Here is a 27,266-nt window from a genome sequence, read left to right as displayed (position 1 = left end):
CAAAGCACCGCTACAGCAGCGCTTTGCCAGCGGGTTTGTGGCACTGCCCCATTGTTTTCAATGGGAAGGGGCGATTTAGGAACGGTGAACACACTGCTCCTATAGCTCTGCAAAGATGCGGCTTGCGGGACTTTTTGGACCGTAATGCAAGTGCACCGCTCCAGTGTGAAAGCCCTCGGCTTTTACACCCGAGACACAGGAGAGGCGCTTTACAGGCGCTATTTTTAATGTTAATTGATAGATCCACTTCTGTACAACCAGCCTGCCCATACATTAGTTGATGACACCATTCCTGAACCGGCCGAATTTCGATCCATGTATGGCTGGCTTAAAAAGACAGGAAGTGTGTTCTTCACTTTAAAAGTACAGTTATGTTTTAAGATGAGTGAAAATGTGTAATACAAGCATTTTTGCTCTTTATTATTCATGGGCGTTTAAATGTGCAGCATAATAGGAGTATGAGAATAAGGCATAATGCTAGTGTGATGCTAGGAAAACAGGATTGCTGGATTCTTATCTTCTCTTCCTTGTGTGGTAGCCTATGGTTGTGTCCAATAAATATCTCATGGCTTTGTCATTCCGGAGTACCTTTTTACTGTCTTCATCATTATTGGTAGCTGCCTCACCAGTTGTATCCGCATACACCGGTCAGCCATAACTTTGTCCACCCACCTAATATTGAGTAGTTCCCCTTTTTGCCACCAAAACAGCCCTGACTCTTCAAGGCATGGATCCCACTAGACCCCTGTATGCTATGGTATATGTCATCAAGCTGTCATTAACCGATTCTTTAAGTCGTTTAAGTTGTGGGGTGGGTCCTCCATGAGCGGACTTGTTTTTCCAACCCATCCCACAGATGCTTGATTAAATTGAGATCTGGAGAATTTGGAGTACAGGTCAACAACTCGAACTTTCTTGTGTTTCCCAAACCAATCTAGAATAATTTTTGCAGAGTGGCAGGGCACATTATCCTGCTGAATGAGGCTACTGCCATCGGGGAATATTATTTCAGTGAAGAGATGTACTTGGTAACCAACAATATTTAGGTAGGTGGTATGTGTCAAAGTAACAACCACATGAATGGCAGGACCCAAGGTTTCCCAACAGAACTTTTCCCAAAGCATCACACTGCCTCTGCTGGCTTGCCTTCTTCCCATACGGCATACTGGTGTCATCTCTTCCACACGTAAGCAATGCACATGCACCCAGCCATCCCCATGATTCATCAGACCAGGCCACCTTCCTCCGTTGCTCCGTGGTCCAGTTCTGGTGCTTACATGCCCCAGTCTGCGACTGCACAGCTCCATACACAGCAAACTGGGATGTTATTTATTTTATTTTTTCTGTTTTAAACACATGAACTTCATGGAAAACTTGTTTATTTGATGCCTGATATATTCCACTGACAATTCAGATGCCATTGTAATGAGATAATCAATGGTATTCACGTAACCTGTCATCAGTTATAAGTTATGGCTGATCACTGTATACTGTATGGTTGAAGTCAGAGTAAAAACAGACCTGCAGAGACCACCCTGAGAACACGTGGGGAGATGTCTATCTTCTTTCATGAGAGGACTCAGCGATGCGTTCCACAATATTCCGCCAACTCTCCTTACAGCGGAAAAAGTGTTGAGCTTCCAGTCCTTCATTGTCCCCTATTGAAGAATGAATGGTCAGGTCAATGACAAAATCTTTCAGCAATTTGTAAATCCTCCCATTTTGTTGGAGTCATTCAGTTATTGTGTTTTACTAGGCCAGCATCTATATATATATATATATATATATATATATATATATATATATATATATATATATATATATATATATATATATACACAGTACAGACCAAAAGTTTGGACACACCTTCTCATTCAAAGAGTTTTCTTTATTTTCATGACTATGAAAATTGTAGATTCACACTGAAGGCATCAAAACTATGAATTAACACACGTCCAATTATATACTGAAGAAAAAAGTGTGAAACAACTGAAAATATGTCTTATATTCTAGGTTCTTCAAAGTAGTCACCTTTTGCTTTGATTACTGCTCCGCACACTCTTGGCATTCTGTTGATGAGCTTCAAGAGGTAGTCACCTGAAATGGCTTTCCAACAGTCCTGAAGGAGTTCCCAGAGATGCTTAGCACTCGTTGGCCCTTTTGCCTTCACTCTGCTGTCCAGCACACCCCAAACCATCTCGATTGGGTTCAGGTCCGGTGACTGTGGAGGCCAGGTCCTCTGGCGCAGCACCCCATCACTCTCCTTGGTCAAATAGCCCTTAGACAGCCTGGAGGTGTGTTTGGGCTCATTGTCCTATTTGAAAAATAAATGATGGTCCAACTAAACGCAAACCGGATGGAATAGCATGCCGCTGCAAGATGCTGTGGTAGCCATGCTGGTTCAGTATGCCTTCAATTTTGAATAAATCCCCAACAGTGTCACCAGCAAAGCACCCTAACACCATCACACCTCCTCCATGCTTCACGGTGGGAACCAGGCATGTAGAGTTCATCTCTTCTGCGTCGCACAAAGACATGGTGGTTGGAACCAAAGATCTCAAACTTGTACTCATCAGACCAAAGCACAGATTTCCACTGGTCTAATGTCCATTCCTTGTGTTCTTTAGCCCAAACATGTCTCTTCTGCTTGTTGCCTGTCCTCAGCAGTGGTTTCCTAGCAGCTATTTTACTATGAAGGCCTGATTCACACAGTCTCCTCTTAACAGTTGTTCTAGAGATGTGTCTGCTGCTAGAACTCTGTGTGGCAATGACCTGTTCTCTAATCTGAGCTGCTGTTAACCTGCGATTTCTGAGGCTGGTGACTCGGATGAACTTATCGTCCGCAGCAGAGGTGACTCTTGGTCTTCCTTTCCTGGGGCGGTCGTCATGTGAGCCAGTTTCTTTGTAGTGCTTGATGGTTTTTGCCACTGCACTTGGGGACACTTTCAACGTTTTCCCAATTGTTCGGACTGACTGACTTTCATTTCTTAAAGTAATGATGGCCACTCGTTTTTCTTTACTTAGCTGCTTTTTTCTTGCCATAATACAAAGTCTAACAGTCTATTCAGTAGGACTATCAGCTGTGTACTGTATCCACCTCCTGCACAACACAACTGATGGTCCCAACCCCATTTATAAGGCTTGAAATCCCACTTATTAAACCTGACAGGGCATACCTGTGAAGTGAAAACCATTTCGGGTGACTACCTCTTGAAGCTCATCAACAGAATGCCAAGAGTGTGCGGAGCAGTAATCAAAGCAAAGGGTGGCTACTTTGAAGAACTTAGGATATAAGACAAATTTTCAGTTGTTTCACACTTTTTTGTTCAGTATATAATTGGACATGTGTTAATTCATAGTTTTGATGCCTTCAGTGTGAATCTACAATTTTCATAGTCATGAAAATAAAGAAAACTCTTTGAATGAGAAGGTGTGTCCAAACTTTTGGTCTGTACTGTGTGTATATATAATATATATATATATATATATATATATATATATATTTGCCACAAACAATTCTTGAAATTGGGAATGTGTGATAGAAGCAAACCAATCGAAGACCATAAAATGGTGGTTTTGATTGGCCACAAGGAGATGGGATCAAAATGGCCCTGATTGTATGTGGTGGAAATTGTGATCTTTCCTGTAAATTGTAATGTAGCTGTCAATTCTTTGCCCAGTTTCAGCTTCTCAATCAACTGAATTTTGGTGGTTGATCAAACTTGTGGGGGATGGTGTGCTTCCTTTCTGGCAATTACTTGTATTTGCAATTACTGATGGTTAAAATTGTTTAAAAATTGCCTAACTTTAGAGTCTGTGTCTACAGGCTTTTGTTAGCTTCAAGCAATGCTCCCATACAGTTCTATAGGTATGCAAAACCCGCTTGAAACAGGTCAACTACAGGTCCGGAGGCCCACTGCAGGTCAGATGTAACCGTTAATGAATTCTGATTTATCTCAGAAGCCTCTAAATCTGATGGCAAACTGATGCCATTAACGCAAGCTGAAAGACCATTGCCACATGCTCTTAAGCTGGCCATACACCTATAGATTATCTGCAGATTTTCTATGGTTGGATGGAAAAGTGGGAGATTCCTCCATCCACACAGTTTAGCAAACATGGAGAAATCTGTTGCACTTTTTCCATCTAACCATAGAAAATCTGCAGATAATCTATAGGTTCTGTGCTTAAATCAATAACCTAATTCTTTAATTCAGATATGGCCTTGTAGCAGGACATGTGTGTTTTGCATAGAACAGACTTTAAAAGTGAAGTTTTAATGATCCATTTATAATCTCCTTTCACCTTTATCACCCACATTATACAATTAAACACCAAGACACCGCATAATTTGTCTGTAGATAATTGCTTTATTCAAAGTCTCAAAGCATTTATCATCTGACATTTCATTTTTGGTGCGTTTTGTTTCCAGTTCATGTGCATCTCATACATGTACCATTTCTTGTACTTGTTAGTGTTTTTAACGTTCTGTTCATGTCTTGTGTTTTCCTCCTTGTGCTGCAAAACTTCTGTCTAGTTGGTAAGGATTCTTGTTACAGCTTAGATACAGATTTACATTATCCGGGACTATATTAATGCAGTGACCTCTTGCTGATGACTTTCATAATTAAGCATGGCTTGATTCAAACGTTTAAATGTCATCGCTATTAATCACGCTGTCTAACAGACACATTGACATAACGTTTTTTACGGTCTGCTGCGCTTTTTATGTAATTGAAAAATCTATATGAATGAATTATCTATTCTCAGTATTTCTAGCTGCAGGTAAATAAATATAGAGATCAATTAAACAATGACATGTTCAGGCAAATGGTACATCTACTGTATGCAAAAGGTCTAGCCTAAAGAAAACTTGTCACACTGAGAGTTCAGGGCAAAGTGGAAGTGTTTTAGCAAAATGACTGGGGTCGGTGACCTGGGGAAGTAGTGACATCATTCCCTTGGTCATGTGACAGTGCTTGGGCCCAGTAATTGGCTACCAGTCTTGAGCATGTTCCACCATACCCAAAATTGCCAGGTATTGTAGCTTGCTGAGGAGTATAAAGGGTGGCCAGGGAGCACTGGTAAGGTGAGTATAAGGGTTGGAAGAGGGAGCTTTTTGCAGAGATGCTTTCAAATTTCCCTGTTTGGGCAGGGCAACTTCATCCTTTTAACCTTTTTGGAATTAAAAAAAAGTTTGGGATTTCGGAAAAAGGAAATTGTCTCGCCTAGGTGAATGCAGCATCGATCCAATGCTGCAGCTGTCCCCTGTCTGCTCTAAGAAGGAGAACTGAGTGATTTAAAGGCCGCAGATTACTTAGTTATCACCATTCTGTGAGCAGAGAGTGGGGAAGGGCTTCTGTCAAGATACAGCTTCCAGTCTGGACCCAGAAACCAGGTATTATAGCTAAATATGGCACCCAGGACCTAGACGACACTAGCTTAGGCGCAAACTGGAACTCTAGTGAAAATTCACACAGAATATATAGCACACAAGATCAGGTAGAGCCTGATCTCATCGTATACAATGCAAACTGTAACCAGTAATATAGTTAACATAGCTAAAGAACGGCCAACATAAACATACACCGTACACTAATTAAACAGCTAGCCACCTAGACAGGCCTAAGTGACTCAGTGTCCACAACCCTGGATACACAAAGTATATTACACATTATCATAAGCATAAACACATAACATTCCACAATGGTTCAATAACAAAGTAAAGTTAACACAATATTAAGCACATCTCTAAGAGATGAGAAGACAGGCAAACAATAGGGGACTCAATTAACAATGGGAATTCACACATAGGAGGCACACAATTGGCAAAAGACACAACACCTTAAAAAGATTATAGCAGGAAACCCCAGTATTAGGTTGTTTTGAGCTGATTATATTAACATCTGCTTTGAGTCTCAGTCTAAAGCAGTCATTGCTGGTTTGGGCACAAAGGACCCAAATCCTGTATCCTGGGCCTAGATTCCCAGAGTCTGTGTGTTTTGGGGAGATGATCCCGAATCCGAAGCAAGCCCACTCCAAGGTTCCCCCAGGCACACACCTCCCAAGAGAAGAGGCCACCCTGCAGTCTGCGCCAAAAGTCCCTGTCCTGGTTGAGTCTGTCACACCGACCATATGGTCAAGATCTTTTCAGAACCTAGACCGGCTCTATGACATCAGCTGAAAATGGGTCACAGGAGTGCAGAACAAACTGCACTCCTGTGATCTATAGGGGAAGTATGGGCAAAATAGCTTTGGCTATGCTTCTCCTTTTTTATAGATGATTGTTTTAATTTAATTTGATTCACTTTTCACCAAATACAATTGCTTAATACGTATTTGGGCTAATTTATATCTTTGATTTCCTGCAAAGCCTACAGCACTGTGATCCAGTGAATGTTTGTGAATCATTATTTTCAAAAGAGCTCTAGAATGCTTGTATGTATTGATGTCTCTTGCAGTGCAAATTCATTTTTAGTTTACTTGTTCCATTCTCTGACTGGTGCTCAGCTATAATCAAGGTTTATGAGGTCTGTTCACACATTTGTACTGTTTGATACAGTCACTGTTCAGCCAATCAGCTCAGTCGATATTTAAAATTACGTTTGTCGAGCCGTGTGGTGCTGACAAGGCCACCCAAGACTGAACAAAATTGCAAATCTTTTGGTATATAAAATGATAAACATTTGCAGTATACTATATATCAGTGTGTTTACCTATTTGCCTGGAATTCTGACTTAAACATAATCAACTTTTATGCATTCTAACAGCTTTAGTTTCCTTGCTCAGTGCAGGAAGTTTAAAGGATAAGGTCACCTTTGGTAACATGTTACATGTTCCACCATTTTTAGGGTGGAATGTAACATGTTCCCACTCCTGCAGTGTCTCCCTGATCCGCTGCTTCTAATGACAGTGAGACGGGATCTTCTTCTCAATCTGTCGCAATTTTAAAAAGAATGCAGCTGTGTGGGGCTCCGCCCACCTGGCCGCGTTGTTCATTCACAGTGTTCTGTGAATGGGAGACTACAAGTACCAATGGCCTTTGCGGCTGTAAGCTTTTAGTTCTCAGTGAACTATGATTGTGATGTTGAGCACTCTGGTAGTGCACGGTCTATATCTGTCAGTGTGTAACTGCCTGCTTGTACGAGCAGACATATACACTGAAGCCCCATAGACACATCTTCAGATTTACCAAAACCATGTAGTGCAAGGGCCTGCCTGATTACATACACATTGAAACTCCTAAGGTTTGACCTCATAGTATATGGTAAATCTGAAGGAAAAAAAACAGCAGAAAATCTGATAGTGCGTATGGGTCTTGAGAAGTCTGTAGAAGTCCTGCATGGCACCTGTGATCTGCTGATAAATGCAGATTTTTTTATTTATTTTTTTTTACCTGCAAAAAAGATGTGCTTTTAAAAAAAAAAAAAAAAAAAAAAAAAGGTGAACTCATTTACAGCACACGTGTCGGGCATGCTGTTTACCTGGCGCACATGTATACTTAGCCTTACGCGGCTTTGAGGATCAGAGCTGAGCATGATTAGTCTTTGCTTTCTTTTTCTTGCTATAGAAGCTTATAGCTTCCGTCGTTTTTTAGTCTATTTTTATTTCATCATAGCACATGTTTTTTTTCATTGTGGACATGGAGTAGTTATTGAGTGGAATGTCTAAATAGTGATCAGGATTAGGCTTCATGTGATTCTGGCTATTGGCTTGCAATGTCGAATCTTAATGAAGTGTCTGGTCCTACTGTTAAAATTGAATATTTGAATAAAATAAAGGTTTTTTTTCTTTTTATTCCCTTTTTTTTTTTTTTTTTTATGTAGCTCATCGGAGTCTGCAGCAGCCCTTTCACACAGCAGCACAGGGACCAGCCTGAAAAGACCAGACACAACAGAGTCCATCAATTCCTCAATGTCCAATGGAACCAACGATGCAGGTACGGAACTGTTAATGAAACCCAGGTCCTTTTATGAGAACAAAGGTTGCATTCTAATCATTCAATTTGCACACCAGCTCACCTTGTGTGTTTTTTTTTGTTTGTTTTTTTTGTTTGTTTTTTATGCTATGCAACCTTATGGTTATGCCTTCATATCAATTTCTCTAAAGCTGTTCCTAGATAATACATTTAATGAATGGTAAAACGCACATTATTGATTACTTGTTATGGCACAAAATTAGGTTTACTGTGCTGTGTAGGAGCAAGTCCAAACTATCCACTTACTGCTACCTGCGTGATGCATTTAACCTTACAAAAAAAATAAAAATTCCCACAGGCCTTAGTGGAGGATCCAGAGCAGAAGAGAAATATTTCAGAGCATTTCCTATATTGGTTTTGTAGTAGAGAAGGGGGGTTGGTGCAGATGTGACCTGCCTAACGCTGCAGCAGTATATCACTGCAAGCTCTTGTACAAGCTTAATTTTAGCCCATGCTATCTGGTGATTGGCGTAGTAGGTGGGTTGAACTACTGTATGCAGACCTCTCACACAGAGGACAGTCCTTCAGCTCTCCTTGGGGTGTGCACCTTCATTGGAGAACAAGTCATTAAAATTGTAGACCTTTTAAAACATACCTGCCTCAGTTTGATTTTTCTCTCTCTGTCTCTTCAGGTCCAGTTTTGGGGTGTTTAACAAAGATCATAATGGGCTTGCTGGCTGTCACACGCTGATAGCAGAATTTAGAAAGCTTTAAGTGCGCCATAGATGGTTAGAATCTCAGTCTGTCAGTTCAGCAAGGACTGGCTGTGATTCGAACCATGTATGGGCAGGCTGATTGTACCCAAGTGGATTGATCAACTTGGGTACAATCGGCATGTCAGATTTTTCATGTGATTCCCAGCGGCAATCACTGTGTGTTCTGCCAGCTGGAGGCATATACAAGTATCTTGCCATCGGTGATTCAGCTAATTCTGTTTTAAAACCCGTAAATTTTGTCCAGACTTGCTACTTGAATGGAATTCCAGATGTATTAAACAGATTTCCTTTGTACCTATAACATGTTCATTACAATATGTGAATTTTTTTTTTTTAAATAAAAACCACATTTGCAGTTTGAAGCTCATTTGTTCAAGAAACAAATTCCATCCTGCTGCTTTGGATTTTTCTTTACTGCAGTCAAAAATAACCATAAGAAAATGTTTTGTTTATGAACATTCATTCAGTTTTCTTCTATTTATTGTATGCACTGGTGTATGGCCAGCTTTTCAATAAATGTCCACTTTTTGAATGTTCTTGAAAGTCTTCTAGGCAGCTTGTTTTGCCTATCGGGCACTTTACCCCTTTCCTGCCCAGGCCAGTTTTCAGCTTTCAGTGCTGTCGCGCGTTGAATGACAATTGCCCAGTCATGCAACACTGTACCCATATGAAATCTTTATAACTTTTTTACATACAAATAGAGCTCTCTTTTGTTGGTGGTATTTAATCACAAAATCTAAAATGTATTTTTTTAAAGTAATTTTTCTCCTCCACTGATGTGTGCTGATGAGGCAGCACTGATGGGCGGCACTAAGAGGTGACACTGATAAAGGATGCACTGATAGGCACTCGTAGGTGGCAGTGATGAGCAGCACTGAGAGGTGACACTGATAAAGGATACACTGGTAGGCACTGATTGGCAGCACTGGTGGTGCCCTGATTATCAGTATAGATGTCCCTTTAACAGAAGCTCGTTATCGGCTCTCCTCATGTTGACAGCCGTGTTCTGTTTACATCGTGATCAGCTGTCATTGGACACAGCTGATCACGTGGTAAAGGGCCGCTGTGATTGGCCATGTACCCCAATCTGATCAGAGTGCACCACAGGAGGTGCACTTTTTATTAAAAACCTATCCAATAAAATCAAATGACTATACATTTAGGCCAAAATGTATTCTGCTACATGTCTTTGGTAAATAAAAAAAATCCAAAGGGGCAGCCAGCACTTCCCTTATGATCTGTGTTCAGTATTCCCAAACTGCATCTAAAGGCATCAACAAATCTGCTTGAAGCTGGCTGAGAGCTTAGCAAATTCTGTGTGAAATGTTGCTGTACAAACTACAGCAATACAAGCCTGTGTACAAAGACTCTATGATCTCTTTTTTTTTTTTTTTTTTTTGCTGGCTTTTATAACAAGTAATGCAATATGCAAAGGATCATAAGGAATTCATAAAAATAAGCCATTCAGCTGTTTTTTTTGTTGTTGTTGTTGTTAATGACAACAGAATCTTTATTCCAACAGCCAAATCAAATCAATTAAAGCATTTTTTTTTCAAAGTATTTTTTTTTTTTTTTTATGTTGAACATTCCAGAAAATGGTAAAGACCGTTCAATAAAAGCAATTTGTTTATTTAAATCAATACCAGTTTCCTATTGCAGCTGTCTAAACATTTGTGCCTGAGCTTAATTTTTAAATTTAATTTAAGATCTAAAATGGAAAGTTCAGCGTTTTACTGTCTTTTGCCACAATCCTGTACTATCTATTTATTGTTAGCCCTTGTACACACGGTCGGAGATTCCGACAACCAAATCAGTCGGGGTTATTCCGACGGATTAATTCCGGAAGAGGTCCGGAAGTGATGTTGCATACACATGGTTGGACCAAGTTGTCGGAAAATCCGATTGTACATAACGTGATGACTGCGTTCAGGCTAGTAGCCAATAGCTTTGGTCTAGGAATTTGATCTGCGCATGCGTGGCACTTTGTCCGTCGGAGTAGGCTACACATGATCGGAGTATGTCTGATCGGAGCATTTTGTCAGAAAATTTTACCGGCAAGTTGGAAAAGTTGGTCCATCGGATATTCCGACGGAAACCGTCCGATGCAGACCACACACAGTCGGAATATCCGACAAAACGGTCCGATAGGAAGGATTCCGACGGAATCTTCCGACCGTGTGTACAAGGGCTTAGAGTCTTGGCCAAATGTTTGTGTTCATGTGGAGGGCAAGGAAAGTGGAAAGGCAATTACTGGAAAATGCCAAAGATGAAGACCGTGCTTTTTGTGAACTTGTCCAGTCATTAGTTCTCCTTAGGGGTGGTGGGATCTCTGTTGCACATGATCTGGCCAAAAAGATCAGAGCGCATCTGTCAGCTCAGGTGTATGGTTGGTTTAAAGTAAACCATTTGAAGAGCAAATTATGAATGGATACCACCACTGGCCTCCTTCTACAAAAATTCTAGTTTCTTGGCTGTAAGTCTAACACACTTTTTTTTTTTATTAATCCGGAAAGTCAAAAGTCATTATCTGCTTTTGGGCAATGATTTGAAGTATTGAAGCCTTAGTATTAGAATGACCAGTTTAAAAATACGCACCAAGAGAAGTCTTTTATTAACTCTGTTGCTTTGAAATCCTTCTTTGTTGCGCTGGGTAAGCTCTTCAATAGGGATGAACTCATGCGTGTTTAGATCGTATTCTGAACCCACCTGAACAATCCCGCCAGGAAGCTATCACTGTACACAGCCAGTGATAAACAGCTGAGGCATTCCCTGCCCCACAGCCATGTGTATACAAGGGCCATTTATATTTATGTTGCTGTGGGGTATGCCTTCCCTACTTATGAATGGCTTTGTGCAATGACAGCTTCTTTCTGGGATAGCTCAGGTGGGTTTCAAACACCCCTCACTCTACTTGATTCCTTCCTCTCCAGAACAACTTCTATAAGGCACAAACCTCTGCAACTAAAGAGCTAAGCCCCACCAAGAAACCAATCTATTCTCAAATAGGAGCACCTCAGCCAGTAATGATGCTGCAATTAGAGCTATGTTCCTATTCATAAGCTTTCCACTGTGCTCAACAAAACCATTATACCGGTACATCTGCTAACACCCTTACACATTTTTTGTGCTTAAAATTCTGATTGATCGGTAGCATAGTATAAGCAGTTTGGGCTATTACAACCTCATATTTTAATAGCAGAAAGCTGCACAGGGTCAGGAACTCTGATTTATGTTTGGGCACCAATGATAATTATGAGGGATGTCCAGAGATAAAGTGAATTTTATATCCGTGTAATGTTTTTCCAGACACTGAAGGGCTTGACATGTTTCTTCAATAAACTTCTGTGTGTTGAATTGCTCCTTTTTGGTAATTTTTTTTTATTCTTCTCCTCCCATCAGATCAGTATGACCCTCATGATGACCGGGATGATGATGGAGAAGGGGAGTCAGTGGAGGAACATAAGAGTGTTATCATGCATCTGTTGTCCCAGGTCCGCCTGGGCATGGACTTGACTAAGGTGAGAAGAGATGCAAAGTGTGGTCTGTAGAAAACAATCACTTTTCTACTGCATGTTAGGAAATGTAAGCTGTGTGCTGGATTTATATAGTTAGAAAATGTGTTTTTTTTTTTTGTGTAAATCATAAATGTTAATATCCACTTGACTCCTGTGTCTTGTTCAATTCTGCTGTAGGTACTGGGTAATTGGACAGATTTTCTGAACTATTATCGAATTAAGAATTTAAGAGCACCCTTCAGTCAAACATGCAAATTAATAGTGAGGTGGGAATATAGAGTGCTGGATCTTTTGGGATTAGTAAAAGTCCCGGTTAGGTGTATTATGTGTTTTCAATATACCTTAAAGGTTTTTTTTTTTTTTTTTAAATACATACTTGCCTCCACTGTGCAGTTAGTTTGGCACAGAGTGGCCCCGATCCTAGTCTTCTGGGGTCCCTCGGCGACTGTCTCAGCTCCTCCCCTCAACAGCTAACACCCTTCTGGGAAGCGCTCTCCCAAGGGGGTTAGCTTGTGGGTGCACTCCTGTGTGATGCAGTCGGCGGCCACAGTCGTCGAGTGTATCACTCGCCCCCCCCCCCCGGTGTGCCGCATCATTGATTCGATTGACAGAAGCAGGAGCAAATGGCTGCGCTGCTATCAATCATCCAATGAAGAGCCCACAGGAGCTGGGGGGAAGGAAAAGCAGGATCATGCCCACAGAGATTCGGGGCTCAGGTAAGTAAAATGGGGGCTCGGCGGAAAGTGCAGGTGCATTTTTTACCTTAATGCATAGGATGCATTAAGGTGAATAAACACAAAGCTTTACAACCCCTTTAATTGTACAGCACAGGACCCAGGAATTGATTCTTAGACCATGGGTTCAGGTGATTGGACACCAATAACCAAATCTTTTCTGGGAACCCTGTGTACCCATACAACCCCACCCACTCGAGACGCCAGTTTTTTTTACTAATGTCCTTCCATGAAGATATGGCTGCCGATTAACTTATTCCCTCAGTAGTATTTTCAGGATTGGTTGCCCTCAGTTTAAATCTTCAGAACAGTATCCAAACCCTGTAACAGCAGGATCAGCCTGTAATATTTGCTTTAGGCACAGGATCCTGTCTTCGGCACTTGCCTTGTTATGTGGTACAACAAGTGACTAAGCTGCAATGTGCTATACAGGTCCAGGGCTGTGATCAATTTCTGTTGTATCCAGACCCTGAAGATCCCTTCAGGGGTATGCCCAGTGTGATGGATGAAGCCTGGACCCTGAATGGGAATGGCAATGTGTACAGGGTAAGACAGAGTTTCCCTGTAAGCTTTACATACCGGTTCCTGGTTACAAAAATCTTGATGGCTTATTTCCTAGATCGGTAGTAGATACTATACACCAGCTTTTCTCAACCTCTTTAACATGGAGGACCACTGGGGAGAAGGCTCCAGATGGCTAAAACAATGATTGGTGGTGTCATTGGGAACTTATCTGAAAGGCAGAAACTGCTCATTGCTGAAGGCACCCCTAACCAGCTTTGGAGGAAGGAACCTCCAAACAGTGTTAAGCACACAAGAAGGTTGCACGGCACATGTTAAAACTGTTGGCTCTATATAAATCCTGTATTATAATAATAATAATAATGGACTAATCAATTTCTGTGTTTTGTACCCTGATTGTCTCATTTACGCTGCCTCATAGGTAACATGTTTACTTATTTAGTCTAAGTCTAAGAACAACTCCTGTGTCCTGCACTGAACACCAAGATATGGGATTTGGAGATACTTCAAAGTTCCTATTTTTTCATTAGCTGCTCTGACACCAACGGAACATGGTTATTCTTCTGTAGTAGTACATTATGGTTGCTAACTTTTGTCACATGATTGCCTGTTATGTTCAGGTACATATATGTACAGGTGTGGGACACCTGTCCTGGAAATCATTGTTAAAGGTAGGATTTATTTTGAAAAATTTTCCTAACGGGAACACAGACTGCAAAAAAGTTCAAGAAGTGTTCTATCTCTTATCCATTTTATCTAAAACCCAGAAAAAGTTGTGACTGGAGTTCATGTTAAATGTTTTACTTTTAGAATAAACCATATCTCACAAAACTGAGTACATCCCTCACTTTTTTGTAAATCCTTTATTATATCTTTTCATGTAACACTGAAGAAATTACACTGTGGTAGAATGTGAAGTAGTGAGTGTACAGCTTGTATAACCGTGTAAATTTGCTGCCCCCTCAAAATCATTTAACAAACGGCCATTGTCTAAACTGCTGTCAACAAAAGTGAGTACACCAATAAGTGTGTGAAAAGAATTGTTGCTCTACATAAAGATGGCTAAGACCCTTTCACACTGGGGGCGTTTTGCAGGTGCTATAGCGTTAAAAATAGCGCCTACAAACCGCCCTAAAACAGCTCCTCCATGTACTCCAGTGTGAAAGCCCCAGGGCTTTCACACTGGAGCGGTGCAATGGCAGAACGTCAGAAAAAGTCCTGCCAGCAGCTTCTTTGGAGCGGTGAACTCGCCATTGAAATCAGTGGGGCTGCTGCGGCAGCGTTTTGCAGGCGAATTTAACCCCTTTTCGGCTGCTATCGGCAGAATAGCACTGCTAAAACGACAGTAGAGAGGCGCTAAAAATAGCGCCGCTGATGCCCTAGGCGGCACAGTGTGAAAGGGCTCTTGTGCTATAAGTAGATTGCCAAGACCCTGAAACTGAGCTGCAGTACCGTGGCCAAGACCATACAGCGGTTTAATAGGACAGGTTCCACTCAGAACAGGCCTCGCCATGGTCGACCAAAGAAGTTGAGTGCATCGTCATATCTAGTGATTGTCTTTGGGAAATAGACGTATGAGTGCTGCCAGCATTGCTGCAGAGGTTGAAGGGGTGGGGGGGTCAGTCTGTTAGTGCTCAGACCAATACACTGCATACTGTATCAAATTGGTCTGCATAGCTGTCGTTCTAGAAGGAAGCCTCTTATAAAGATGATGCACAAGAAAGCTCGGAAACGGTTTACTGAAGACAAGCAGACTAAGGACATAGATTACTGGACTCATGTCCTGTGGTCTGATGAGACCAAGATAAACGTATTTGGTTCAGATGGTGTCAAGCGTGTGTGATGGCAACCAGGTGAGGAGTACAAAGACAAGTGTGTCTTGCCTACAGTCAATCATGGTGGTGGGTCATGGTCTGGGGCTGCATCAGTGCTGCTGACACAGGGGGGCTACAGTTCGTTGCGGGAACCATGAATGCCAACGTACTGTGATATACTGAAGCAGAGCACGATCCCCTCCCTTCGAAGACTGGGCCGCAGGGCAATATTCCAACATAACGACCCCAAACACACCTCTGACGACCACTGCCTTGCTAAAGAAGCTGAGGGTAAAGGTGACAGACTGGCCAAGCATGTCTCCAGGCCTAAACCCTATTGAGCACCTGTGGGGCATCCTCAAATGGAAGGTGGAGGCACGCAAGGTCTCTAACATGGAAGAGGACTCCAGTGGCAACCTGTGAAGCTCTGGTGAACTCCATGTCCAAAGGGTTAAGGCAGTGCTGGAAAACAACGGTGACCACACAAAATATTGACACTTTGGGCCCAATTTGGACATTTTCACTTAGGGGTGTACTCCCTTTTGTTGCAAGTGGTTTAGACATTAATGGCTGTGTGTTGAGTTATTTTGAGGGGACAGACCATTTACACTGTTATACAAGCTGTATACTCACTACTTTACATTGTAGCAAAGTGTAATTTCTTCACATGAAAAAATATAATAAAATATTTACAGAAATGTGCAGGGTGTACTCACTTTTGTGAGATACTTTAATTTTATCATTTGTAGCTTATGTCTCAATGATACAGTTTTAAATGTCATATTATATATGTCCATTTCTGCAGGTTGTCCTTCCCACGTTTATTCTTGAAAGACGATCTCTGCTAGAGATGTATGCTGATTTTTTTGCACACCCGGAACTGTTTGTAAGGTACACTTTTGAATTTTCTGCTGTTTTCCTTCTAATACTAGGACATTGATTTTTCATTCAGTGTAACATGATCTGTCTGTCCTTTCAGCATTGGTGACCACAAAGACCCCAAAGACAGGATGATCCAGGTGGTCCGGTGGTACCTGTCTGCATTTCACGCAGGCCGCAAAGGGTCTGTAGCTAAGAAGCCTTATAACCCCATTCTGGGAGAAGTGTTCCAGTGTCATTGGGCTGCGCCAGAAAATGATGACTCTGTGAGTTCCAGAAGCACTTGTACTATAGTGATTTGTAGGTTTAAAGTTTGTGAGGGAGCGCTGCTGTAAATATATGGAGATGTGTTCCTTTCTAATTTAATAGGATTATTTTTTTTAATGGGACTGTATATTTTTCCAAATATTTCTAAGCACGATGCTAAGTGGTTATCATTATTTTTTTTTTAAATAAAGATCAAGCCCATCTACAATTTGTGCTTTCTGACTGTTTTTTTTCCATCCCACTTACATCCAGACATCGTTTCTCTTTTCCTTTCTGCCCACTTCTTTCCTATCCCTTTCCTGGTCTCTCCTTCCTGCACACCTCTTCCCTCTCCTTTCCCTCATTTATCCTTCCTTCCTACCCCCCTTCTCTCTCCATTCCCTCATCTCCCCATCCTACACACCCCTTCCTTCTCCTTTTTCATGTTTCTGCTTTCTGAATACCCCACCCTTCTCTTTTGTGTCTGTTTCCTGCGCACCCCTTCTCCCTCTAATTTCCCTACTCTCTCCATCCATGACACCCTTCCCTTGTCCCTTATCTCTACATCCTTCACACCCTTTCCCTCTCCTTTCACTTGTCTCTGCTTCCTGCACACCCCTTTCCTTTCCCTCTTTTCTCCATCCTTCACACCCCTTCTCTCTCCTTTTTCCTCATCTCTCCATCCTTCACACCACTTCCTTTTCCTTGTCTGTCCTTTCTGTACACCCCTTCCCTTACTTTCCCTCACCTCTCCATTCTTAAGACCCTTTGGCTCTTCATTCTCTCATCTCTCCATCCTATGTCTCTGATTCCTGCACACCACTTTTCTCTCTGGTCCTTCATCTCTAAAGCTTTACCAATCCTTCCTTCTCCTTTCCCTCATCTCTACACCCTTCAGTGCCCTTCACTGTCCTTTTCTCTCCTACCTTTCCAGTTTTACTGTAAGTATAGGACATATTTTGTAACCTTCATTCCTTGTCACTTATGTCAGTGGGTTCACTCATAGCTCAGCCTCCACTGTTTATTTTCAGTGTATTGGAAGGATGAGTGTCAGGGTGAGAGGGCGACAGAGGTTCTCATTGTTTTCCACTATCCAAGAAAAATAAAAAAGTCTTTACGGCCTGGTATGCCCCGTTGGGAGAATTTCATTCAATCTTTTCCCCAGTGTTGCATTGTTTTTAGAACAAGAGCTCAGGGTAAATATTCCCAGTAAACCCTATTCATAACATTGGAAAAGTTTATTTAGCTGGAGCTGGGGAGATTTGTGTTAGTGTTGTAGTTTTCCTGGTCATTGAATTGTTTTATCTTGTAGGAGCCAGTTTCTGAAGGGCCAGTTCCATGGGCTTCCAAAAACAACGTCACATTTGTGTCCGAGCAGGTCTCGCACCATCCGCCAAGTAGGTTGCTTTTTCTTCTTCCTTACATTTAGGTTATCTGGAAGAAATTATTCATTTATATTTGCATGTCCAGAGATTACTTGCTTTTTTCTGCCACTGCTGCTTTCTTTAGGACCAGAGCACAGTTGGAGGTCTAGTTATAGATCATAGACCTACCTGTGTTAATAGTCTTCTGTCAATGTGGTCACTAGTTCTATATAAGGGAAATGGGGTGATCAATTAAAAAAAAAAAAATGTTTTAAACAAAATATGACTACCATTTTATTCTGGGCTGTTCCATAAACATGGTGTTGAAGCTTCTACAGATGAAGGGGAATTGAACAAAGGTGAAGTGTAATCCTCTTTGCCTTTACTGGTTCCTCCCTCTTAACGAAGTTAACAATTCCATTTTCATGATATACCTTATTTTAGACCCAGTGATGTAATCTCCGTGCAATGCAGACAGATCGTGACTCATGGAAGGGACCAGCAGGGTATTGTACATAGTTTCCTCAAACCTCACTGCCTTAGTACACCTATGAAGAGTGCTCAGTCCTGATGCAAGCAGTGGGTTGGTTCTCATGAGGAGTTGCACAAATATCAAAATACCTTAATGTTACATGTCAGTCTGGAGAAGTGGGAGTTCTTAGGCAAACTGCGTTTTGTATGCAGACCACCATAGATAATGCCTGCATGTGTTGCTGAGCCTCCATTATTGCAAAAACTGAAATTAATTTAATAAAAGACATGGGCCAGGGACAGTAATGCTTGGGGGGGAAAGAGCTTGATTATGCTGGACATCCTCCAGCCAAGAAAGAAGGGGGGTTCCGTCTGACTTGCATCATCTAATAATGTACAATGTAAGAAGCGCAGGAATTTATTTAGGGCATACATCTTCATAATTTAAATTTACACCACACCCCCTAAACCTCCCTAACATATCCATTGTGGCTTGGCCAGGTCCTACTAGTGTCCTTCTGAGACTCATGAGCTATATGTAAACAAAAAACACTGCGCAAAAGATATAAAAGAGGAAGCTGCCGACACGCTAAAACTAGGATTTTTTAGCTGTAAAGACGTAAAATATGTGAAGTGTAGGCGCTAAACGTATATTGCTGTGATATTCGAAGGGGTTTAACCCAAAAGACACAAGGAAAAAACGTATAAAAAAGTGAACTATATACGTGTAAAAAACAAAAATATATGTAAGGATCATAGAATGTGTCAATGTAAATATATCTTACTTGAAAAACATGACCCCAAATCTGGGGATAACATCTTACAAAGAACAAAAGAATGTACAAACAATCAAGTCCATGGGTTGGTGAACGTGGATGTACAAAAAAAAAAAAAAGGAAATATACAAATGATCAAGTCCATATAGTAGTGAACATGGATGTGCAAATTTGAATCCCAACTAGTTGTAGTGAAGGCAACAAATTCTGATAACAAATTCTGATAACCATAGGCAGTTTCACCGTCGTGCAATTCCCACCACCTTATGAAGCAAAGGCTTACCGGAAAAAGATGACCCGAATAGACTTATGTCTAAGGCAGGGGTGTCCAAACTTTTTTCAAAGAGGGCCAGATTCGATGAAGTGAACATGTGTGAGGGCCGACCATTTTGCCTGACATTCTTTGAACCATTAAAATTCGGTCATTCGAGCACTCATACACTGCCCAACAAGAATTCTCGTGCCTTTGTCGCGCTCGTTTGCCTGACACACAGACGAATGCTCTGTTCTTTGGGGGTACCGTTAAGTCTTAATGGTACCCCACACATTGGAAACATGGGGTGCTTTTGGTGCAGCGCAATAAAAAAAAAAAAAAAAGCTCTGGGACTTCTTTCCCTGCATTTTTGTGGGTATGGAAGCCCATTGAAATGCATGGGCTGCCCTACACACAGCATGCAGCCATGCAGATGTGAACCAAGGGCTTATTGGAGGGGCAGTAAAACTACATGGTTAAGCTGTTTTTACCACCCCCAACTTCTCCCCCTTTAGCTGCAGAGGGAGCAGCTGGGGGTGTACACATGCTGTGGCTGCAGCTGGAGGTATGCTCAGGGTGAATGGGCCTGCACTGCAACTACCCCGCAACTGTGTAGACTGCACAGTTGCGGTATAGTGATGCTACATTTACGGGCTTAAAACAGGTGGTGAGGAGGCAACATAATGCCTCTTTACCACCTTTCAAATGCCTCTGAAAAGCAATCTGTATATGGATTGCTTTTCAGAGGAGCAGCAATCCTGGCTGCTATCACACACACAAGCACCACAAAAGCAGTTCTGATGGTACAAGAATGGGGGGGGGGGGGTCTGGATTAAAAGTAACACACATGCATACACATACACACAGACATACACACATACAGACACATGCATATACTTACATACATACAGACACATGCACACACACACATACAGACACATGCACACACATACATACATACAGACATACACGCACATACATACACGCACATACAGACATACATACACACACACACACACACACACATACATGCACACAGATACATACAGACACACATGCTGCACGCACATACAAACACACGCACATACATACAGACACACATGCACATACGCATACATACAGACACACATGCACATACGCATACATACAGACACACATGCACATACGCATACATACAGACATACATGGACACACACACACATGCAATCATACATGCACAGACACACACACACATGCACATACAGACACACATACACACACACACACATACATACATACATACAGACAGACATGCACACACACACACACATAGACACACATGCACACACATACATACAGACATGCACACACATACATACAGACACACATACATACAGACACACATACATACAGACACACATACATACAGACACACATACATACAGACACACATACATACAGACACACATACATACAGACACACATGCACACACACACATGCACACACACACATGCACACACACACATGCACACACACACATGCACACACACACATACACACATGCACACATACATACATACATACATACATACATACATACATACAGACACACATGCACACACATGCATACAGACAGACATGCACACACATACATACATACAGACATGCACACACACACATACAGACAGACATGCACACACACACACATACAGACAGACATGCACACATACACATACAGACACACATGCACACATACAGACACACATGTACACACATACATACATACAGACACACATGCACACATATACATACAGACACACATGCACACATACAGACACACATGTACACACATACATACATACAGACACACATGCACACACACACACATACACATAAATAAAGCCTTTTTAAAACGAATCTAGCTTGTAGTACAGTACCTTTCCATTCCATTTCCTCATTCAGCCGGGTACTGCACTGTAGGGGGAAGCAGAGAGCACAGCACACTCCTCTGCACTTTACTTTCACATTTGAAGCCGACGGAGCTTCACACAGTGCCGGGGATCGGCTCATTTGACAGCCCTGATCCCGCAGCACACCAGGCGGGCCGTTCAAAACCGGACTGCGGGCCGCGATTGGCCCGCGGGCCGGACTTTGGACATGCCTGGTCTAAGGGGTCAAAAATGGCTTGTAATTCCAACTACTGAGACATTGGGTTCAGCATTCCATATTTCCGTGGATCGCAGGATGGGTAATCTTTACGGTATAATGGACTGTATATGGTCACCGTTTTTTAGAGAGACAACTCCGGCATCAGCTCGGACATAGGGGATGGAAGGATAAAGCCAAAATAGTGTAATGACGTTTTTTTTTTGTTCTTTGTAAGATGTTATCCCCAGATTTGGGGTCATGTTTTTCAAGTAAGATATATTTACATTGACACATTCTATGATCCTTACATATATTTTTGTTTTTTGCACGTATATAGTTCACTTTTTTTTATACGTTTTTTCTTTGTGTCTTTTGGGTTAAACACCTTCGAATATCACAGCAATATACGTTTAGCGCCTACACTTCACATCTTTTACTTCTGAGACTCATGGACAGCAGGACATGTATGAGCTCCACGGATTGTAGTGGAGGGGGGGGAAGCAAATTGATCTGTAACAGTTTTCAAATGAATCCCTTTACTGTATAGCCTTTTAGTTTTCTGTCCAGTAACCTGTAAACTTTATAACTTTCTTGTGGAAAGTAGCGCATGCTTAGAGAACTCCAGCTGTCCCGAGACAGCCAATAACAGTGACAACTCTTCAATAGAGGTCTATTGTGACATGGTAGTAAGGTAATGGTAATATGTTTCCAGTGTGAACGATTTATAGCAGTTTTTGTACAGTACTTTGGATTTTGGGTATTATAAGATAAATGTAAGCTCTGCTGTATAAATCTTTTTCTTTTTATAGTTTCAGCCTTCTATGCCGAATGTTACAATAAGAGGATACAGTTCAATGCTCACATCTGGACAAAGTCCAAGTTCTTGGGGATGTCTATAGGGGTCCACAATATTGGGCAAGGTAAGGTCATACCATACCCTACAGAAGCCGATAATTTCTCAGCTGTAACTGTCAGACTAATATCAGAATTCTGTGTACCAAAAAAAAGGTACTTTAGTGGAAAGACCCAGCAGTATTAATCCGCGAGTTGCCAGCAAAAAAAATACTTGTGATTGAGGCTTATTTTATGTAAAATAGTAAATGGACAGCTTTAAAGGATTTTTTTTTTCTCTTTAGTTTAGTAGTGTCTTATATGGGTGATGGATACCAAAGCTGGGCAAACACACAACTATAGCCATGGCCAAAGGTTTTAAGGCCTCATGCACACGAGACGCAGATGAAACCTCTGTTAAAAAAAAGCTGAAACGCGCGTTTAGAAACGCGCGTTTTGCCGCGTTTGCATGTCGCGTTTAGACGCGTTTGCGTTTAGACGCGTTTATAAAGATAACATCATGTAGACCCTCCCCAAGCTCTCAAAGCATTTTTTTTAACTATTTCTGCTATTTTGATCAGAGTGAGCAGCAGCAGCATAGAGAGCAGTTGTACACTTGCATTTGCCGTGTCACTTGCCACGGCACCTGCCACAAGTTGTGGATTGTCCACTTGCCACGTCACTTGCCACAAGTTGGGGATTGTCCACTTGCCACATCACCTGCCACGTCACCTGCCACAAATTGTGGATTGTCCACTTGCCACGTCACTTGCCACATCACCTGCCACGTCACTTGCCACGAGATGTGGATTGTCCACTTTCCACGTCATCTGCCATGCCACCTGCCACAAGCTGTGGATTGTCCACTTGCCATGTCACCAGCCACATCACCTGCCACAAGTTGTGGATTGTCTACTTGCCGCGTCACTTGCCACATCACCTGCCACGTCACTTGCCACGTCACCTGCCACAAGTTGTGGATTGTTCACTTGCCACGTCACCTGCCACGTCACCTGCCACAAGTTGTGGATTGTCCACTTGCCACGTCACTTGCCACAAGCTGTGGATTGTCCACTTGCCACGTCACCTGCCACATCACTTGCCACGTCACCTGCCACAAGTTTTGGATTGTCCACTTGCCACGTCACTTGCCACGTCAGCTGCCACGTCACTTGCCACGAGATGTGGATTGTCCACTTTCCACGTCATCTGCCATGCCACCTGCCACAAGCTGTGGATTGTCCACTTGACACGTCACCAGCCACATCACCTGCCACAAGTTGTGGATTGTCCACTTGCCACGTGACTTGCCACATCACCTGCCACGTCACTTGCCACAAGTTGTGGATTGTCTACTTGCCGCGTCACTTGCCACTTCACCTGCCACGTCACTTGCCACGTCACCTGCCACAAGCTGTGGATTGTTCACTTGCCACGTCACCTGCCACGTCACCTGCCACAAGTTGTGGATTGTCCACTTGCCACGTCACTTGCCACAAGCTGTGGATTGTCCACTTGCCACATCACTTGCCACGTCACCTGCCACGTCACTTGCCACGTCACCTGCCACAAGTTTTGGATTGTCCACTTGCCACATCACCTGCCACGTCACCTGCCACAAGTTGTGGATTGTCCACTTGCCACGTCACTTGCCACGAGATGTGGATTGTACACTTGCCATGTCACTTGCCACGTCACCTGCCACGTCACTTGCCACGTCAGCTGCCACGTCACTTGCCACAAGATGTGGATTGTCCACTTGTCACATCACCTGCCACATCACTTGCCACATCACCTGCCACAAGTTGTGGATTGTCCACTTGCCACGTCACTTGCCACATCACCTGCCACGTCACTTGCCACAAGATGTGGATTGTCCACTTTCCACGTCACCTGCCATGCCATCTGCCACAAGTTGTGGATTGTCCACTTACCACGTCACCAGCCACATCACCTGCCACAAGTTGTGGATTGTCCACTTGCCACACCACTTTCCACGTCACCTGCCACGTCACCTGCCACAAGATGTGGATTGTCCACTTGCCACGTCACCAGCCACATCACCTGCCACAAGTTGTGGATTGTCCACTTGCCACGTCCCTTGCCACGTCCCCTGCCACGTCACCTGCCACAAGTGGATTGTCCACTTGCCACATCACTTGCCACATCACCTGCCACAAGTGGATTGTCCACTTGCCACGTCACTTGCCACGTCACCTGCCACAAGTTATGGATTGTCCACTTGCCACGTCACATGCCAGTCACCTGCCACAAGTTGTTGATTTTCCACTTGCCACGTCACCTGCCAAGTCACTTGCCGCGTCACCTGCCAGGTCACTTGCCACGTCACCTGCCACAAGTTGTCTATTGTCCACTTGCCACGTCACATGCCAGTCACCTGCCACATGTTGTTGATTTTCCACTTGCCACGTCACCTGCCAAGTCACTTGCCGCGTCACCTGCCAGGTCACTTGCCACGTCACCTGCCACAAGTTGTCTATTGTCCACTTTCCACGTCACTTGCCACTTCACCTGCCACGTCACTTGCCACAAGTTGTGGATTGTCCACTTGCCACATCACTTGCCACCTGCCATGTCACTTGCCACAAGTTGTGGATTGTCCACTTGCCACGTCACTTGCCACAAGTTGTGGATTGTCCACTTGCAATTGCAATTGTTTAAAATATTTTTCTAATGGTTTTTCATCATTTGCAATCATTTTTGAGATTTTTAATGTAAAAAAAAAGGTCACCTTTAAAAACGCATATAAACGCAAACGCGGCTAAACGCGATAGCGGCGTTTTGCCGCGTTTTACCGCGTTTTGCCGCGTTTTGCGTCTGAAACGCAGAAATTTTTGTTTCTGAACGCATTTTTTTGCTTCTGGAAAAACGAGATTAAACGCAACTGCATATAAACGGAAAAAAACGAGACTGTGTGCATGGACACATAGGATAACATTGAATGAGTTCAGGTGCAGTTGAAAAAACTGTCCAACTGCATCTGAACGCGCGTTTAACTGCGTCTCGTGTGCATGAGGCTTAAGAATGACACAAATATTGATTTTCACAATGTCTGCTGCTTCAGTGTTTTTAGATCTTTTTGTCAGGCTTTACTGTGTGATAAGTGTCAAAGGCTTGTATTGACAATTACATTAAGTTTATGCAAAGAGTCAATATTTGCAGTGTTGACCCTTCTTTTTCAAGACGTCTGCAATTTACCCTGCCATGCTGTCAGTCAACTTCTGGGCCATATCCTGACTAATGGCAGCTCATTCTTGCATAATCAACGCTTGGAGTTTGTCCGAATTTGTGTTTTTCTTTTGTTTTGTTTTTTATTCACCTGCCTTGAGGATTGACTAAAAGTTCTCAATGGGATTAACCACTTCCAGACCAGCGCACGACGATGTACGTCGACAGAATGGCACGGGCAGGCATATTGGCGTACATGTACGTCCAATATTCGTTGCCGCCGTGCCATCGGGAGCGCGCCGCCGGCGGCGCGCTCCCGCGCTGGTCGGGACCCCCGTGAGTCCGGTCGCGGGACCTGCGGACTCGATCGCCGCGGGCATCCCCGCGATCGTCTCACGGAGCGGCCGAATGGAGGAAATGCTGTATAAACAACATTTTCCCATTCTGCCTAGCAACTAGTGACGCTGATCTCTGCTCCATGTGATTGGAGCAGAGATCAGTGTACACTAAATGAAAGCCCAACCCCCCCACAGTTAGTAACACACCCCTAGGAACACTTAACCCCTACACTGCCACCCACAGGTTAACCCTTTCACTGCCAGTTTCATTTACACAGGAATCACTGCATTTATATAGCAGTGATTACTGTATAAATGACAATGGTCCCAAAAATGTGTCAAAAATGTCCGATGGGTCCCCGACAATGTCGCAGTCACAATAAAAATCGCAGATCGCCGCCATTACTAGTAAAAAAAAAAAAAAAAATTATTAATAAAAATGCTATAAAACTATCCCTATTTTGTAAACGCTATAACTTTTGCGCAAACCAATCAATAATCGCTTACTGCGATTTTTTTTACCAAAAATATGTAGAAGAATACGTATCGGCCTAAATTGAGGGAAAAAAATGTTTTTTTATATATTTTTGGGGGATATTTATTATAACAAAAAGTAAAAAATAATGCGTTTTTTTCAAAATTGTCGCTCTATTTTTGTTTATAGCGCAAAAAATTAAAACCGCAGGGGTGATCAAATACCACCAAAAGAAAGCTCTATTTGTGGGGAAAAAAAGGACGTCAATTTTGTTTGGGAGCCACGTCGCACGACCGCGCAATTGTCAGTTAAAGCGACGCAGTGCCGAATCGCAAAAAGTGGTCTGGTCTTTGACCAGCAAATTGGTCCGGTCTGAAAGTGGTTAAGGTCTGGGGAGTTTCCTGGCCATGGACCCAAAATGTCCATGTTTTGTTCCCCAGGCCACTTGGTTATCACTTTTGCTTTATGGCAAGGTGCTCTATCATGCTGGAAAAGGAATTTTTTTCTCACCAAACTGTTCTTGGATGATTGGTAGAAGTTGCTCTTTTGACACCATCCTCCAAAAGTCTTCTCCTCATTGTGCATGCAGATGCCTTACACCTACCTGCTGCACTGGTGGTTCCCCGATCCTGCCATTGAATCAACTGTAGGAGACGGTCCTGGCGCTTGTTGGACTTTCTTGGGTGCCCTGAAGCCTTCTTCACAAATGCAGTGGAAATGTGTTTTTTTTTTTTAATGGGATTAAGTTCATGTTCATGGCAAAGAGGGACTTTGCAATTAAGTGCAATTCATCTTATCACTCTTTATAACGTTCTGGAGTATATGCAAATTGCAATCGTACAAACAGAGGCAGCAGACTTCGTGAAAGTTAATAATTGTGTCATTCTCAATCATTCAGGCACAATCTGACATCTACGGTGTCCCTCCACTCTCTGCATAGCTTTCAATTGTGCCTGTGAAATGGTATCTCCCGTTGAAAAAAAAACCCTCCTACGATGTGCGCATGAGCTATGGTTGCGTCACTCCAGCTGATCGGC

The 27,266-nt window shown here is 42.7% G+C and overlaps 1 protein-coding gene across 7 annotated transcripts in view; it reads left to right on the top strand.

Moving 5' to 3' along the window:
* OSBPL9 (oxysterol binding protein like 9) overlaps positions 1-27,266 on the top strand; it is a 220,780-nt gene that overhangs the window by 181,897 nt on the left and 11,617 nt on the right. For all 7 annotated transcript variants that reach the window (XM_077450243.1, XM_077450242.1, XM_077450244.1 and 4 more), the window contains 6 exons: positions 7,827-7,939; positions 12,094-12,212; positions 16,085-16,170; positions 16,259-16,424; positions 17,717-17,801; positions 22,206-22,316. In XM_077450243.1, coding sequence (XP_077306369.1) covers positions 7,827-7,939; positions 12,094-12,212; positions 16,085-16,170; positions 16,259-16,424; positions 17,717-17,801; positions 22,206-22,316 — 680 coding nt within the window. The remainder of the gene's footprint in view (positions 1-7,826; positions 7,940-12,093; positions 12,213-16,084; positions 16,171-16,258; positions 16,425-17,716; positions 17,802-22,205; positions 22,317-27,266) is intronic.

This window comes from Lithobates pipiens, unplaced genomic scaffold (genome assembly GCF_037356315.1).
Source record: "Lithobates pipiens isolate NorthernLeopardFrog02 unplaced genomic scaffold, aLitPip1_a1.2 Scaffold_23, whole genome shotgun sequence".
Taxonomy (NCBI): Eukaryota; Metazoa; Chordata; class Amphibia; order Anura; family Ranidae; genus Lithobates; species Lithobates pipiens.
This window is presented reverse-complemented; position numbering and strand designations above follow the sequence as displayed.